Source organism: Rhinolophus sinicus, linkage group LG02 (assembly GCF_036562045.2).
Source record: "Rhinolophus sinicus isolate RSC01 linkage group LG02, ASM3656204v1, whole genome shotgun sequence".
NCBI classification, from domain to species: Eukaryota; Metazoa; Chordata; class Mammalia; order Chiroptera; family Rhinolophidae; genus Rhinolophus; species Rhinolophus sinicus.
In genome coordinates this window covers 126,748,186-126,767,363 of record NC_133752.1, presented here as the reverse complement: position 1 = coordinate 126,767,363, position 19,178 = coordinate 126,748,186, and the positions used below count along the sequence as shown (strand labels likewise).

The 19,178-nt window shown below is 33.7% G+C and overlaps 1 protein-coding gene and 1 long non-coding RNA gene across 3 annotated transcripts in view; one reads left to right on the top strand and one right to left on the bottom strand.

The window, feature by feature from the left end:
* PTPRQ (protein tyrosine phosphatase receptor type Q) overlaps positions 1-10,961 on the top strand; it is a 195,779-nt gene extending 184,818 nt beyond the window's left edge. For both annotated transcript variants that reach the window (XM_074325367.1, XM_074325366.1), the window contains 6 exons: positions 59-193; positions 387-512; positions 1,354-1,502; positions 4,780-4,915; positions 10,218-10,341; positions 10,734-10,961. In XM_074325367.1, coding sequence (XP_074181468.1) covers positions 59-193; positions 387-512; positions 1,354-1,502; positions 4,780-4,915; positions 10,218-10,341; positions 10,734-10,771 — 708 coding nt within the window. In that variant the 3' untranslated portion in view covers positions 10,772-10,961. The remainder of the gene's footprint in view (positions 1-58; positions 194-386; positions 513-1,353; positions 1,503-4,779; positions 4,916-10,217; positions 10,342-10,733) is intronic.
* LOC109457983 (uncharacterized) overlaps positions 2,299-19,178 on the bottom strand; it is a 33,258-nt gene continuing 16,378 nt past the window's right edge. Inside the window, exon 2 of the long non-coding RNA XR_012493909.1 lies at positions 2,299-3,125. This is a non-coding gene — a long non-coding RNA (uncharacterized LOC109457983). The remainder of the gene's footprint in view (positions 3,126-19,178) is intronic.

Genomic DNA, 19,178 nt, shown 5'->3' with positions numbered 1-19,178 from the left:
GTATATATGTATACATATATGTAAATATTCATGCGGTATTGTAATTTTATCCTTCTAGGGCTACTTATGTCCAAATGAATTTATTGCTACTCAAGGTCCATTACCAGGAACAGTTGGGGATTTCTGGAGAATGGTTTGGGAAACCAGAACAAAAACATTAGTAATGCTAACACAGTGTTTTGAAAAAGGGAGGGTAAGTTATTTGAAAATCTTTTCACAAAATGTTATTTTATAATTGTGTTAATATATGTGTGACAATTTCAGCTAATACTGTGAGTCATCAATAACTTGGACACCTATAAGGCAGTTTTATCTTTGCAGCAATTACTGTGATATATATCAGTATAACAATGACTTTTATGACTGGTGATTTTCTCTGAATACAGATCAGATGCCATCAGTATTGGCCAGAGGACAATAAACCAGTTACTGTCTTTGGAGATATTGTGATTACAAAGCTAATGGAGGATGTTCAAATAGATTGGACCATCAGGGATCTGAAAATTGAAAGGGTAAAAAATGGTGGGGGGCAAGAACATGATAGTAAATATGAATGCTCTAAATGTCTAAAGTAAAATTAACTTCTAGAACTATCCTTTGCAATGGCACCTATATATCACCAATACTTTCCTATCATTTTCTAAACATAAGTTTTGAATTGGTGTCTCACCTCAATATTTATGTCACTGCGTTTAAATTCCAAGTTTATATGAACCAATTAGCATCACATTCTTAGATAGACAAGGGAAGAAGAAGGAGGAAACAACTAGATCACTAGGTTTATTTTATTTGATAAAGAAACTGTAATATATGACTTAAAACAAGAATTATCCAAATTATTCATCTCTATAACATAATAATTCGATTTTATGTTTAATCCAGAACCGATACAGAAGAGATAGTGTGGAGTCCCATTTTATCAGTTTATATAAGTGCCTATACACACAAAAAAAAATGATATAAGGATCTTTATACTTTCCAACATTATCAGACACTTAATACCCGTGTTTTGAATAATTGGTGAATGTGTTTATTTACGTTTAGGGTCCAAATTGTTTCAAAATCTATTCTAGTGCTACAAAGTGTTATGCTACATGTGAATATAAATACTCTATTATCATCATCTCTTTGCAAGCTTTCTTATTCTTTCCATTCATACTGAAAATAAATTTTCTTTATTGTAGCAGTTATAGAAGACCTTTCTTATAGGATAAATGAAAACAGTTTCTTCTGTTTGGTCAATAGTCATTTTTAAAAGATCACCTTCAAAAGCTAGGATATCAGCTGTCTTCAACCTTAATTGCGGTATTTAAATAACTGTATCAGGCTTCTTTAACCTGTCACTTTGTCTAGCACGGGGATTGCATGACCGTTCGACAGTGTAACTTTACTGCTTGGCCTGAGCATGGGGTTCCTGAAAACAGTACCCCCCTAGTTCACTTTGTGAAGTTGGTTCGTGCAAGCAGAGCACATGACACCACACCTATGATTGTTCACTGCAGGTAAGAAAGAGATATTATTAAAACCATGTATGAAACACTAGAAATGGTTTTAAACTCATTGTGATCTTTTTATTATCATGATACCATTGATTATTTTCTGGCAGTAGTTAATATAGATTCATTCCAGTTTTCACCTCTCAGAAATTTTACTGGCTATGACAAATAAAGATGCAGCTTAACAAAAGTTCAGATGGCAGAAAAAATGAGTGATGCATGTGTCTACAAAGTAAATATACACAACACACACACACACATATATGTATGCATGAATTTTCTTGAATTCTTGACTGGATTATGACTCTAAAGGCCTTTAAAAAATTAAAAAGTGTAGCCTATCATTAAAATATGTAAGATTTTGTGAATTTTATGAATAAACACCTAAGCTTTCATTGTTTCAATTGGTATTATTATACTATTGTAATTTAAATATTTCTATAAAAACAAATTTCTGGGAGTTAAAAGGATAAATAAAAGAAAATGAACTTTAAAATGTAGAATGTTAAGTGACCGACCCAAGTGTGACTCCAAATGTTTACAAAGCTTTAGCTACACAAATGTCTTCCTTTGACCTAAGTCTTTGAAAATGGTTAATAGAATATGACTATAAATTGAGATTTTCCCCCTCATTATTTATATTGGTATTTAATGCTCTTAACAATAATACTTAAGTTTGTTTAGTATTCAGAGTTTTTTTCTTGAGAGATTGATATGATTTATGTTTCTTAACCATGATATATCTAAATCAATTTCAACTTTAGTCTCTTCAACAACTGGAGTTTGGAGATTAGAGAAAAAGTGGGTGATAAAATTCTGTTTTATTATTTCACTTACATAAGATATCTAGAATAGGTAAATTAGTAGAGACAGAAAGTAGAATTGTGGTTTCCAAGGGCTTGGAGGAGAGGGAGATGGGGCATTATTGTTTAAGGGGTACAGAGCTTCTGTTTGGGATAATGACAAAGTTCTGGAAATGAATAATGGTGACAGTTGCACGACAGCGTGGGTATGCCTGATGCCACTGAATTACGCACTTAAAATGGTTAAAATGGTAAATTTTATGTTGTGTGTCTTTACCACAATAAAAATGTTTTTAAGTAACAATATCTTTCAAAACCACAATAATTAATAAGGTAATTATTAATTATAATAACTCCAATAATTTATTAACAATTTTTCTAACAGGTGTATACTACAATTCATGTGGTTAAATAAGTGAGAAAACATTAATTTTTACTTTTATTTAGAATTTTAAAAAACTCAATATGTAATTTAAATAATTGTACATTTTCCAGGATTATTTTGGATTTTTAAAATTATAAGTGTAATACATAAATTCTTGATCATGATAAAATATCTGAACAATGTTTATATTTTAAAAGCTCATAGAACAAAAAATAAAAGCTTCCTTCTTACCCACCCAACTCCATTTTCCCTTTGTATACATAAAATTTTTTAACCTAGTAGTTTGCTCAGCATAAATGATTAAAACATTTAATGGACAGTTGCCTTCAGCTTCTCCGTGTCTTCCATACACACTGCCACTGGCACTAGAAGCCATTGACAAAGGAAAGCACCGACTCCGTGGAAGCCTCAGAAACAGTAGAGAGTCTCCTTTTTTGTGATCTAAGTAGATAAACGATAAGCAAGAAAAAGTGGACTTATATTAGTAATCATCTTTAAAAATTATTTTTAAACTACTGAATTTTTATCTCCATCTCCAACTTCCCACTTCAAATTTTAGACTGATACATGTAACTTCCAATTTAACATGACAAATCTGAATGACCACACAATTCTGACAATTGGATGTGTCCACCGCTGAACCCTTGATTCAATTTCCAAGCTCACGCCTCCTCCTTGTTCACGTCTTGGTAAACAGCAAGGCCACTCTGCCTGGTCCAGAAACTCTGAACTCATCCTCGACTCTCCTCTGCTTCTCACAGTCCATCCCGAACCCAGCAGCAGATACTCTGATGGCTGGCGCCCTCTCACCTCATCCCTGCACCCTCCTCTCCCTGGTCTCCTTGCTCTTCTTCAAACACGCAGCATGCGCTCGCACTCAGAACTGTTCTTCTGCTCCCTCTGGCTGCCTTGCTCCTCTTCTCCCAGGTACCCACGCGGTGCGTTTCCTAACCTTATTCATGTTTCTTTTCAAATATTACATTATCTGAGACGCATTCTCTGATGACCCTCTCCTATCCTATCACCCTCTATCTCCTTAACCTGATTTATCCAATTTCATAGCGCTTACTACCACAGGGCACATTCTATGCATGTTTATTTGTATTCCTCTCCCTCTAGAATGCAAGCTTCACAGTTGCAGGGGCTTTGTATGGTTTACTGCTATTCCCCAGATGCCTGGGACAGTGTCTGACCTTCAAAATATATTGAATGATGTAATGACTGATGACTGTGTTCCGGCATACGAGTATGTGTTTATGTAGTTACCATAATAGGATTTATGCTGTAATGCTCACTATTTCTTCGATGAAATCACAGGAAATTAATGACACACTATTTCTTACCTACAAAAAGGGCAGTTTCATGTTGTTCAAAGTAACATAAGACTAGGTGACCTTTCAAATGTTTTTTTTTTTTTTTTTTTTTTTTTTTTTTACTTTTCAGGTTTACTTCCTATAGTAACCATTTAAATACCCAAGAGTCTTGTCTTTTTAATGGGAGTTTCTGAGTAAATCTTGTCAGGTTTATCAATTAACAGTTTCTGTGGAGCACATACCTGTCCTTAGATATTGAACTGATTTCTTAAAAGGAAATCATTTCTCAATTTTCTTATCTATAGGAAGTAAAATTCTACAGGGGAAAAAAATGAGAACATATGAGAAACTATTTTTCAATATAGTGCAGAGGAAATGCTCTATGGGTTAAACATTTGACATTTTTAATGTTTAGCATTTCTGTGGTAACCAAAAATGTGTTCAATACAAAGTTTCTGGTTTTAAGAATTTTCAACAATTTTTAAAAATCTTTTCCATACTTTTCCAACTACAACCCCTAAAATATTAGGAATGAAGAGGGAAAGTTGAACTTGTTTTTTAAAAAACTCAAATATTTCATAAAGTATTAAAGATAATCATCTTGCCCTGTCTAAACAGTCTTGGTAACGATATAAATCCAAAGAAACTCTGAGAAAATCTTCTTCCAAATAAAAAAAAGAACTGTTTAGAATTTACCACTATCATAGCTCATTTTCTTCATCACGGTAAACATGAACAACCTTTTGCTGAATAATTTTCCTGTAATTTCACTCTTGCTGCAGTGCTGGAGTTGGAAGAACTGGAGTTTTTATTGCTCTGGACCACTTAACACAACATATAAATGATCATGATTTTGTGGATATATATGGACTGGTAGCTGAACTGAGAAGTGAAAGAATGTGCATGGTACAGAACCTGGTAAGATATCTAAACTGCCTGTAGTGTCAGCTCTACAGTTTCTACCTGGGGGGATCTTAGTGGCAATGATCTGGTTGAACATGTATTTGAATCTGTATTTAAATAGCAAACACTCTCTTTTCCTACATTATAAACCTGCTTGGGGGTGGGGGTGGGGTCTTCGGGAGGGCAGCTGATAGAGATTATCGGAGAACTAAAGCCCACATGCCACAGTCACCCTTCAACATTGTTACTTGACTGCTCATCCTAACTTGTTTATCCTGATAGGCGTGTAGAAAATAATTCAACAAATTGATTTGTTTTTAGCATTTAACAAGTTTGGGGAGCTTAGGAAATGAATCAAATCAATCTCTTTTGTAAACATGCTAAAAGTTGTAATAGGGAAACAGTTTAAAATGTTACCTGTTATGAGGTTCTGTGTATGTCACTTGTCCATATTTATCTTTAATAATAATTTTTATAGTATATATTAACTGGAAGTTTTTTGTTTGATTGTTTTAGTTTGGAAGTAAAAATATTTCCACAATATATAGATTTTTCTTCATTAAAAAAATCATATAGTATAATGTTAATGAAACTGAAAAACCTCTATTGAGTGTCTGGTAGGGTCTAAGTGCTATACTAGATTCTGTATATGTATTATTTTATTTAATCCTTCATTTGTAAAGTAGATGGAATAAAATGAACCAACAGACTAAGTATTATTGACTCTGCTTTACAAATAAGAAAGCAGATGTTCCAAGTAGTGAAGTGATATTCCAAGGTTATACTTTTAACTGTCAGAGCCAAAATGCAAACCCAAGTCTGTCTGTATGTTCCTGTCTGTATCTTTGGATTAGGATTTGTATACTATACACATAGAGATGTTCTCACAGTACATATACAGATCTGCTTGAACAGTATTTTCCAGGGTACATCCTAGAAAACACGCGTGACATTACAGTTATTAAAGGTGTGAGAAAACAGATTCTTTGCTAAAATAAATTTGAGAAAGATGTTAAACTGATTTTCTTAGAATTTCTTAGAGCCTCTATACTAATGTACATTGACAGTTACAAATCCAGAACCCTCGTGGGCAACATTTCCCACACCTATATGGTGTGAAATCTTTGAGCCCTTTTTGACTCCAGGACCTATAATGCCATTTCATGGAACATTAATGTTCTTAGGAAGATGTCGCTCTAGACCAGAGACATCCAGACTTTTTGGATTGCACATCCCTTGCAGGAAAAATGTTTGATCATTCAACTCCAATATATATGTATTTATTTTTAATATGTACATTGTACAGTTATGTAGATTATTAAACATGTGCACAATAAAAAATTGGAAAAACATAACATATATATCAGATAATCATATCAGATAATTGAAAATCTAGCTAATTGCGATGGCTTCATGTTATCATTAGGTATTTTTAAAAGATAAAATATATACTTAGCCAAGGATGATTCTGTTGTGGTAGTGGTTTAAAACACATATTTTAAATAGTTTAATTTTTCTTTAAAGTAATCTGGCATGCTACAAGATTATTCTAGTAGTACAAAGAATGTCAACCCTGCCATTATCTTGACATTCATTTGGGCTTGCATGATAAATATTATCTTCAAAGCATAATCTCTTTGTAGGAATCTTTTTAAGCCACGTCAATTCTACGATGGGTAGGTAAACTAGGTAATGCAATCCACATGCATTCCCTTATATGCTGAAAGGAAACAAATGAATGAAGGATTATTCTTCCCTCAGTGTACTTCAGAAATTGAATATGACTTGTGACCAGGGTTGGCTTCTTGGGTGTGCGATGTGTGCAGTCTCACAGCTCAAAAGGACTTTGCACTTGGCTGGTTTGCTGTCACTGTCTTGAATATCTTTCATAATTTTTGAAGAGAAGAGTTCACATTTTCATTTTTGTGGTGGACCCCACAAATGATGTAGCTGATTGTTATCTAGGTGTCTTATAAGAGCTCCAATACCAATCCAACTATTAACCATTATTAAAACTCATTTTTTTCTTACGTTTAATTAACAATAAGGATAAATAGAAAGCTGAAAGTTTCCTCCCATGTGCTTGCATGTACACATATGTGCTGGTGATCATTGCTCTCGACACTGATCAAAATTGGTTGGCTCTCTTGGAGAGAATCGAGGGTAGGACTGACTGAGATATTGTTTGCTTCTAGAGTCTAGAGTCAATCTTCAAATAATAACAGTTGAAAACATTTTGGCAACTTTGTGGAACTGAACTATGTCTAGAGTGTGTTCAAGAATGCCTACTAATACTCAATATATGCTGTAGTACTCAATATATGCTATAAACTTCAGGCATTATACTTGTTTCACCAGCTAGAAAAAAAATGTTGCAGTTGGGTAGAAGAATGGAAAGAGCTTGAATTTTGAAGTCAGAGAACTGAATTCAGAATCCAGCCCTGCTAATTGCTGGCTGTGTGATTCTGTTTTATTAACCTCTCTGAGCTAATTCTCTTTTTGAAAACAGCTGTGGTGTACTTTTCACAAGTTTGTTGTCAGTGTTAAATAAGAGAAAGTATCTCAAGTACCAAGCATGCAGTAATCGCCCAGCGTGCAATAAATGTCTGACGAGGTTCTGCCGGGTTCGTTCCTTGCTGAAAAGCTGGAACTTCAAAGCTCTCTCTCTCTTTCACCCAACTACATTCCCAAGAATTTTGCCCTTTATTGTCTTTACTCTGTGAAGAAAAAAACAAAACAAACAACGAAAATGACCACCTTGGCTCCTGTCCTTACAAACCAGTGTTGTCTTGCACAAGAGTGGTGTCGTGCGGGGAGGCCTGCAGGGTCTCTGGTCCCGCTCCCCACATAACGCAGGACATGGTGAGGCCAAAAAGGAACACCCACGGAGCCATAGGTAGGGGAGTCATACCACTACGGTCTCACTGGAGGCTGGGTTCACTGGACGTGCGACCTGCTGTCCGTTTTGTCTGCAACCCACCGACGACTCTCTTTCACTCTCCTCCACTCTCCTCGGCTCTCCTTCGTAGCCGCAGCAGTTATATTAGTGGCTAATGGCTCAATGGCTACAGCTGACGGCCAACCAGCCCCAGCTGATGGCCATCTACTACCTGAGCCAGCACCCCTCCACGTGAGGCCGAGAGCCTGTAAACTACTTTCTGGGGCTCTGCCCCCACAAGTGGTTTCTTACTTTCTTCTATTGTACTGGGGAGTGATTCAGTTTCTATGAAAAATGCCCACGACTCAGCACATATTACAGTAGCCATGGGCAGGGATGGGAGGTGGGACCCTCAGCAAAATATCGGGTCAATGGGGCAATGGCCCAGACCCAGGAGAGAGCTTTATCTTTCACTGTCTACCAAAAACAGTTCATAGCAGCCCCAAGAGAATTGAAAGGACTTTCTGAAGGAATACTCTGCTGTGACATACTGAGACACTGCTGGTGCCTCAAATAACAAGTTAATCTGGATGAGCCCCTTTCCTGCTCTGGTTCTCGGGGAAATTTACTGATGTGAATTCCTAAGGTAAAAGGAAAACATTAACTAATATATTTTGGGTGCCTAGTTTTTTGTCAGGCACTTTACATATGTTAAGTCCTCTAAATCTTACCATGTAGGTTTTATGATCCCCCAATGAGGAAACTGAACATCAAAAAGTTTAATTCTTCAGGTAACATAAGTATCTAGGGAAGAAACTGGAACGGCAGCCTCACTGTCTCTTTGGCAATAACACACCATGGCAGAGGGATCTTGGGAAATGCAATACTTCCCGATGTTACTCAGCCTTCCTTGCCGGAGGAGTTACCACCCATCATTCTTTGTGGTGGAAAAGATGAGATGGAGACAGAAGCTTCACATACCAAATGTGACTTCAAATTCAAATGCGATTTTTAAAGAAATACCAGAACTTTTACAGCGAAATGATTGTTGTTTTCAAAGAAATTACATTGTGTCAATGTATTTCTGCCAATAATGTTATTCCTTGTGTGGTGTATGCTTGAAAATACTCTTGGAATTAACTTAAGAAATAATTTACTAGCAATTTCAATAGAATTTTCATTACTTTACAGCAACACTTCATATCTTACCAAAATTGAATTACGTAACTTGATCATCCACCTCACTTACAAAGCTTGATTCCTAATGACTGCTGGGTATTCTCCAAATGAAATCTGTCCTTTAATGGTAAAAATTGGCTAGCAGTGAGAATTAAATGAGACTAAGCCAACAAACATTTATTATGCAACTAAACATGCTAGGCACTATTATAGGCAGTGGGGATTCAGCAGTGAAGAAGAGAGTTCTGTCCTCATAAATTCCAGCGATGAGATGTTTGTGGAAACATTTTGTACTCCATGAAGAAGTAGATATTCCTAATAATGACCAACAATTTCTGAAGACAATTTCAATAAGGGGTTCCAAAAAGGTTTTGTGTTATAGTAGCAATAGAAACAAATATGACCTCTTAAGGTGGTCACTTTAGAGGACATTCTATGTGAATCAATTGTCCCTTTGATATTTGTATCAAACAACTGTCCCTTTGTATATTTATGTTTCTTAAATATTCAGTTATCTTCCTTTAATGTTAGATCTGTTTTCTATGTAAAAGTGAAGGTGATTTTCTATGACTGCAACCTTAACTACCTTTGGGAAAAATCCAAATTCAGAAATGCTAACAGGTTACTGAATTATATTGAATCCAGATGGTACTGAATTTAGCCCAAACATTCAGATGAAATGTTAGGAGTTCTTATCCAGCATCTGGATATTTGGACATTTCAATGGTCAACTGCCTTGTATTTACAAATACAGACTGATACTTTAGATACATTAAGTAAGCCAAATGTCAGATAATTAACAGAATTGTTAAACATATTTTAAATGTGCTAATGGTATGTGAATATGCTCATTCACAGATTTTGAAAGTAAATTTAGCATCTGCATTCTAACAAGAAAATTATAAGAAAACTTATTCAATTAGACCTAACAGGAAAAAGGAAACTTCTAAAAGATAAATAATCTAATTTGACCCCCTTTTTTATAATCATAGCAAGAAAGAACATATTAACACTTGGTATTTAGTAATAGGTATATATTTTTTAAATACTTGAAGCTATAAGAAGCTACAGGCATTTGGAGAACCTTTTGTTTGAGATGGTAGAAAATCATTTACATACATGGTAAATTCTGTGCCTCTAACTTAGCTATTTAAGATTTGTTGAATTCAATGTTACTTTTCACTCTAACACTATAACTCCCCTTATAAGAAAAATCTCCATCCCATCCATTTATTTAACCACTCTTTCTTTTATGTGTAGGCACAATATATCTTTTTACACCAGTGCATTCTGGATCTCTTATCAAGTAAAGGAAGTAATCAGCCCATCTGTTTTGTTAACTATTCAGCACTTCAGAAGATGGACTCTTTGGATGCCATGGAAGGTGAATACAGGCAATGTGTACACAATTTACTAGTTTACCACCTATAGTAAAAGTACTAATTTAATAATAACCATATGTTGAAAATGTTTTAGAAGCTTGGTTAGTGCACTTATCAATTTTTTTCATTCCTAATCCAAGTTAGGATACCATGTTTCCCCGAAAATAAGACCTAACCGGAAAATAAGCCCTAGGATGATTTTTCAGGAGGACATCCCCTGAACATAAACCCTAATGAATCTTTTGGAGCAAAACTTAATGTAAGACCCGGTCTCATTTTTGGGGAAACATGGTAATAACCTTTCTATCTGCACTATATTTTTGCCATGAAACATTCAAATCTTTTGAACTGTTAAGTTCAATTCTCTCTTGTGACATGTTACTTTATGTTATAGGTGATGTTGAGCTTGAATGGGAAGAGACCACCATGTAAATAAATATTCAGACCAAAGATTACAACTGGAAGATATTTTCAAATCCCAGGAGCCAAAATTAACCCCTTATTCTTCTGAATTGAAATGTGTAACCTTAAAGAAATCTCTATGTTTCCCTTACTGTGCCTTATACTAAATGTATTGACATTTTATGAATAGTTCCAATAAATACCTAATTCAGGATAGTTATTTGTTTTGTACAGAGTAAACATTATGCATCTAAAATATTTAAGAAAAGATATCCCAGAGATTTTTGATGTCTTCCATATTTGGGTAATGAGCCAAATATAAAATTATTGTTATATTAGCATTGTTTCAATGTGAATTTTCCCTATGTATTGAATTTAGTCTTGAACAAAAGTTGCAAATGTTGATTCAGTAGTGTTATTTTGGCCTCCAGGGTGTTGACGTTTCTTGTGGATAACTTCCAGGACTGTCATAATGATCTGACTTCCACGTATGCCCCTGTGTTTTGAATCCTCTGTTTTATGAGTGCTGAGATATCATCTCGTGATCTCGAACAGCTGAACAGTAACCTCTGACACTGCAGGGATTACTTAGCCTTTATACAACACACAGTAGCTCTTTGGGGACACTTAGGGCTATTTAAATTGCATTGTGATCTCTAGTTTGAAAAAAACAAAGAAACATTAAGCAGTGCAATTGCTCATCTGAAGCAATAGAGTGCTTTTCTAGTCTGTCTCCATTTGTACATTTTCAGGCACAAGCTGTACCACTATATTGTATAGGTAAATACAGAGTTAAATGTATCAGAGTATTTGTCCTGAGATATATATTCAAACTAATATTAATAATTTCTTCAGCAGAAATGTATTAAAAAACAAGAATAAAACCATGTAATGTGTTTCAAGCTTGTAAACTAATGATGTGTTGCTGTGGTGCCAACAGAGACATCCTAATAGATCACAAAAAAAATGGTCTTTATTTCATTTCTCTAGGTTGATTATTGAGTATATTTGGTAATCCTGAAACAAAGCAATTAACCAGGTTATAGCAAATTAGAGATTTTTTTACAAAGAAAATATTTCAACCTCCTTTTTGTTAGACAGTAACAATGTACTAAGTAACTTTTGAACTATGTGGTATTATTTTGTCACAGATTTCAATTAAGAGTCATAAAACACAGTAATATTAATTATTCTATTTCTTCTATGATAAGAATTATACCTTACACAACTTTCTGCTGGAATATAAATATAGAAAAATGTAATGGCCAATAAAATTGAATTTTAAGCAATTAAGTTACTTTGAAGCATGATTTCAGAGGTCTTTATAAATATAAATTTGATTTTGTATCACATATTAGGATATAATTGATAATTATAATATAATGAAGTATGTTATATATAAGTACAGTATAATAATATAAAATAGTATAAATAATAAAGGTATAATCATTTCTATGATACCCATAGATAGTAATTTTAAAATCAAATTTATTATCCAAAAAATTAAATCCTGTAGTCTTGCAAGCAGTCCTGCATCCAAGAAAGTATAAATAAATATAACCTATTACTATTCCAGTGAACAAGTTTACCCTATAGAAAGTTACAAAAAACAATAAGATGTGCTGAGAACTCTAAAAGATTCAAGTTGGAGTCAGAAGTTCTTCAGTTTGCTTTATGTGTCAATCAGTGATAATGTGTGGCAAGCTAGTACTTATGAATGTAGGTTTTTGTACTCATGGAAGATAGATAACAACCTGTGAAAAGTATTGGTGAGGTTACTTTTTAATGAATTAAATGACAAGAAAATAAATTGTTCAATCTACAGGCCAGTCCATTTTCCATAATATCTTTATAAAACAGAAGCGTACAACAGAGTATCAGGTTTGACACATATGTGTATACATATGTGCGTATAATACAGAGTTTTAATATAAGGTCTCCTCTAAAACAGTGCTTATCAAACTGCATACAGATCACCTGGGGATTGTGTTAAAAAAGCAGATTCTGCTTCAGTAGGTCTAGGGAAGGACCGGAGATTCTTCATGTCTAGTAAGTACACAAGTTATAACATTGCAACCTGATCTCAGGTCATACATTGAATAGCAAATCTATGAAAGACATTAGGATTAGAATAAGTTTGTGTCCACCTGAAATTATTTGAAACATGTTTAAAAAGATCTGGCTTCCTTATCAGAAAAAAATTATAACAGAGCACCTGTTAAATGTGTGCAGCTCACTACCTCACAAAAATTGTAACTGAAATTGAATTGAAACTCATATATTAACCATAGCTAAATTTTCTCTTAATTATGCCGTGAAAGGGCTAATGTATATCCAAGTTCCATTGGTGGCTACTAAGTGCAAATTAAAATAATGAGGAACATCTGTAACATTTTTAGATCAGGTTTGTCAAAATACATTGAAGCACATGTACAATAAATGAGCAACATGTGTTTCATCTGAACCAAATGAAACTGGAGCCTCTCAGAATGGTTTGCCAGAGAGGAGAGCAGCTGTGGGTATCACCTCTACTTTCATCCAGCTTTAAAGTGCATAATTTTCTTCTTTCAGTTTGTAGGTGAAATGTATAATAAGTCTTTTGAAAACAAGCTTATTAAGCCTTGCTCTCTTTATAAAGGAGATGGTGATTCACTCTCTATCTGGTACCAAACAATAGATTGTTTAAAATGGAATTTAAGCTCAGCAAAGTATTCTATCAGTCCATGACATTAATGCAGTAAGTTCATTTTTGTGGGTCAGCTTTTAAAAAAAACTCAGTGAAATTTTTGATGAAGCCTAGAATACAAAATGATCAGAAATTCTCAATTGCATGATATTAAAAGTAAAGGTTTTTTTAAAAACAGTTTATAAGGCATAGTCTTTGCAAAACAGCTTGTCTTCTTAGGATAAGTAATATTTTGTGGTAAATGACTTCGCAAATATGCATAGAGTTTCTTTGTGGAATCAAGACTCCTATGCTCACCAGCTCATGAAGATATTCTGGGGAAGAGATTAGATTACATATATGAATGTGTTTCAAAAAGTACAAAGAATTCTACAAGGTTAAGGTAATCTTTTACCCAAGCTGGTCATTGTGTAATATTTATCAGTAAAATAATGTATCCCATTTTAGGATTGTATTGTATTTTGTAATGTTTCATGCTATATTTGTATGTCTGTTTCAAATCTATGGATTGAAGAGAAAATTGTGGCAGTTACATTGACTTCTGCTAAAGGAGACCATTGCTACTTTTTATGAATAATTAATAGGATTCTCAAGGAATTTGTGGACTAAACTGAGTAGACGGACATGTACACAAATAATATAAAATGTGGTTTAGAAAATAAGTGAAGAAAATTTTTATTTCAGGCTTTTCAACAGGACATCCTGAATCAGTGTCTGCAATACAGTCATTTGAAAATAGAACTGTAACTTAGTAGAAGGTAACAAACACATTATTCCTTCCTGTTAACAAGATTATGTTTCTAGAGTCACAAACTTTTAAATTGTTTTAGTTTTCACTCAAAGTATTCTTGGACTGGGAAGTCATTTTAGTAAATGATAAACTTTTTAGAATAGTTTTATGTTCATCATCTTGATTAATACTTATAAAATCCTTAAAAATCTGTAGCGTCCCATATTACAAAAAAATACAATGAAAGCTTAACTGCTGTGTCCAACACCCCATTTAGTATGGGTAGAAGCTGCGTGTCATCATCAACTTACTGAATGTCAATGATAAAGTTAAAAAATGTAAAACCAACAAAGAAAATAGAGACCTGTTCAGGGGTTCAAAGATAAGAAACTATTTTGGCTTCTATTCAGAAGTAATGCAAGCCAAAATAAAAGAACGAAATATTCAGTGCTGAAAGTACCTTCTAAATCTAATCAAGGGCAACTACAAAAAAAGCTAGTGCTAATACCATACTTGATGGTGAAATATTAAAGGTATTCACCATAAGATTAAGAAAAAGACAAAAATGCCCACTTTTCTATTTAACATTATGCTGGTGTTCCTAGCCATTACAGTAAGGCAAGAAAATGAAATAAAAAGAATAGTTTGTAAAAGAAGGAACAAAACTGTCTATATGAGCAGAGGGTATAATCATGTATGAAGAAATTACTGAGAAAGGTACCAAAGAAAAAAACTGCTAGGTATAATAAGTAGCTTTAAAAAGGTTACAGGATATAAGACCAAAATACAAAAATTAATTTTATTTCTATATACTACCATAAACATAAAATGCTTAAGAATAAATTTAACAAAATATATGCAAGATTTATATACTAAAAATGATATTGGTGAGAAGAATTAAAGAAGACCCAAATAAATTTTTAAATGCATGTCCATGAACTAAAAAATATTATTATTAAGATGTTGATTCTCTTCATATTGAATGACAGATTCAACAGGGTATCAATCTTGATCCCATAAGGCCTTTTTTTTTCTAGAAATCAATGAGCTGGTTTTATAATTTCTAAAAAATGATACAAAAGACCTAGAATAGCCAAAATGATTTATAAATAGAACACAGATGAATGATTTACATTATAGATATATAGTAGTTCTCATTAAAAGAAAAACTAGAAAGTCAAAAAATAAATTCACACATAGTGATTCAATAGGTTTTGAATAAAAGTGACAAGACAATTCAGTGGGGGATAACAGTCTTTCCAATAAATAGTGTTAGAACAACTGGTTGTTCCTTTGGAAAAACATGAACCTTCATCTGTATCTCATATAACAAATAAAAATTAACTTGAAATGGAATACAGATTTAAATGTAAAAGCTAAAACTATGAAGTATAAAGCTTATAGAAAAAAATTAAGAGAAAATCCTCATGATCTTGGGATAGGCAAAGATTTCTTAGAGTACAAAACATGAAATATAAAAGAAAAAAATTATAAACTGTGCTTCCTCAAAATATAACCTTTTACTCTTCAAAAGACACTGTTAAGAAAATGAAAGATCAAGCCACAGCTTGGGAGAATTGGAGGAAATATTCACACTGCATCCTGGGACTTGTATCCGGAATACATGTATATTCACAGAATAATAACACACACATATACATAAACACACACACACACACACACACAAATGGCCAATATCTGAAAAGCTGCTAATATCATTAGTCATCAAGGAAATGCAAATTAAAATCAGAATGAGATAATTATACCAATGGAATGATTAAAATTAAAATAACTAGAAATATCAAGTTATCCTGGCAAGGATTTTGAACAGCTGGACTGGAAATATATGGTACAGTCATGTTGGAATGACTCCTAGTCATTTGTCCAAGAGAAATTAAAATATATTTTCAAAATATCTCCATATTATTAAAATAATATATTCTTAGCAGTTTTATTCAATATAGCCAAAAAATGAAAAAAGTCCAAATACCCATCAACAGCAATGAATAAGTAAGTTGTGATATATTTGGACAATGAAATACAACTTGGAAATAAAATAAAAATGAACTATTGATACAAGAACAGGGAAAATCCTCAAAAACATCAGGTTGAGTGAAAGAAGATAGACCTAAGGAAATATTTATTGTAAACATCAATTTATATGAAGGTCTAGAACAGGTAAAACTAATCTATTGTGATAGAAATCAAATCAGTTATTACCTAGGGTGAGGTATGTATGGGGATTGACTGCAACTGGCAAACGGGAACTTTTGGGGGCTGATGAATGTATTCAATATCTTAAATAGAGTGTTATTTACATATGTATATGCGATTGTCAAAATGCTTTAAATTGTATACATACAATGAGTGCATTTTATTTCATGTGAATTATAATCCAATAAGGTTGATTTTAAAAAACAGAAGGATAATGAAAAATTAGTTTCAAGATGTCTATAATATACCACTTACATAATGTTTTAAAAATATAATTAGTACATATTTTTATGGATTCATTCATTATAGTGAATGAACTATATAGTCATAAATGGAATATAAGTATTGATGCCAGAATTGTGGTTTCCTCTGATACAGAAGAAAAGAAGGTAGGGAGATGCATTTTCATGGAATCAGCAGGGATCCACAAGGATTTCAAATGCATTTGTAAATTTTGTTTTAAAATTTGAAGCATATATGGCAGCACAGATTTGTTAAAGTTTTAAGTAATGAGCAAAAATATGTTATTCTTTCAAATTTTCTTTGTGTTAGAAATATTTCATATTTTTAAAAGCATGAGCAAATTTTAAACAATTTATTAAAATCACATAAAATGTATATGAATTATTTTGACAAATCTACCAAAGTGTCCTGCTCTCCTGCTTGAATAAGTGCAATATGGAGAGATACATTTACATACTTTTGTTACTTATTCCATTCTGAAGCACTAATACTTGTGTTTTAAATTTTAAAAATAAAATTTCATGTGTTGTAAGTGTTTTCCACAGAATTCACTACATTCTTATTCACTTAGTATTTATAACCAGGTGAAGCACCATGGAAGATATGAATTCACTTTTTGGACTCGCACTGGAACAATTTCATCAATCTGAGAGCATCACATTCATAAAGTTGATGCTTGCTAACAGGATTAACACTGACTCCCTGGGCTGTTACATCAGAAGTTTTACGAATGTATGTTTTAAAGAATGTACTTAAAATTGTGATAGGAATCATTTGCATAAAATAGATTATTATAATTTCTTTTACTGTGATTAATATAGATTTCTTAATTGATTAACATAGCTTTCTTTATTGAATCATGCCAGGCACTCTTCTAAAGACTTTACAAATACTAATTAATCCTGACAATTCTTGGAAGTGAGTGCTACTATCTGCCTTTTACAGAAGAGAAAACAAAAGCAAAAACAATAGTTTATTTGACCTCTTCAAGGTTACTCTTAAGTAAGTGAAAGAGCCTAGACTTGAAACTATAAGTCTGATTTCAAAGTCTGCAGTATTAGCCACCGTGAATATAATATGAGACCGCCAGATATATAATATCTTTGATATTAACTTACTAAGGTGTAGAACATATACTTACACTCTAATAACTTCTGTCCTCAAAAAAACAGAAGGTTCCTGACATCATCTAAAATAGGCCACTTTATGCAAATTATATATGTCAGCTACTCAGCCAGTGATAGTGCTAGCCTTTGAATTCAGTTACCTAGCTCACTATTCTTTCTGTTATTTGCTGTCTCCTCCAATATTGATTTGGCCCAAACCAAATTGTGTTATTTGTTTTTCCAGTTCTCTGCAACTTGTTGCCAGATTCATATCCCTAGCTCTAAACTCTGACCATTTCTCTAATCTGTTCATGAGCACTTCATTACCTATTGAATTAAACTTATTTAAAAAATGCCTTTCCCGGGCCGGCCCGGTGGCTCAGGCGGTTAGAGCTCCATGCTCCTAACTCCAAAGGCTGCTGGTTCAATTCCCACATGAGCCAGTGGGCTCTCAACCACAAGGTTGCCAGTTCAATTCCTCGTGTCCCGCAAGGGATGGTGGGCTCTGCCCCCTGCAACTAAGATTGAACACGGCACCTAGAGCTGAGCTGCTCCCGGATGGCTCAATTGGTTGGAGCTCATCCTCTCAACCACAAGGTGGCCGGTTCGACTCCCACAAGGGATGGTGGGCTGTGCCCCCTGCAACTAGCAACAGCAACTGGACCTGGAGCTGAGCTGCGCCCTCCACAACTAAGACTGAAAGAACAACAACTTGAAGCTGAACAGAACCCTCCACAACTAAGATTGAAAGGACAATGACTTGACTTGGAGAAAAGTCCTGAAAGTACACACTGTTCCCCAATAAAGTCCTGTTCCCCTTCCCCAATAAAATCTTAAAAAAAAAAAAAAATGCCTTTCCCACAGTAATACTCTTTGTTTTTTTTTCAGACCTAAGCCAGAACTAGAGTACTTGCTGCCTACTAAAACACACCCTACACATTCCCAGTGCCATGCTTTGGCTTATACAATTTCCTCAGTACTTACCCACTGGCATGTTTCACTTGCTATATGGATTGTCCATTGTTTGTGATCAATAACTGTTTTTCTCATGATTTTAACCACATATCATTTAGCATAACATCTTACACATGAGATAAACTCAAGCAAATATATTCAATTGAAAGTTTGCCTTAACAGAAATAATATAATGTTGCTTGTGTGACAGTGTATTTCACATGCTAAAATATCTTTTTCATCAGGGAGCAAATACTGCTGCATCAAAAGTAAATGAAAATGGGAAAACTGCCATATAATCATTTGTCACTTGTTCAGGATTATCAATTATCAAGAATAAAATCAAGATCTTAACACTGTGCAAAAACCCTTTAAAACATTGAAGTTGACGAAAAAAATTCAGTACAGTTGGGCAAATTACTAAAAAGTAGTTAATCAAATCTTTTTTTCTTACCTTACAGACACTTCAACAAACTTAGTCTCCCAGTTCAAGCAGTTTGGAAA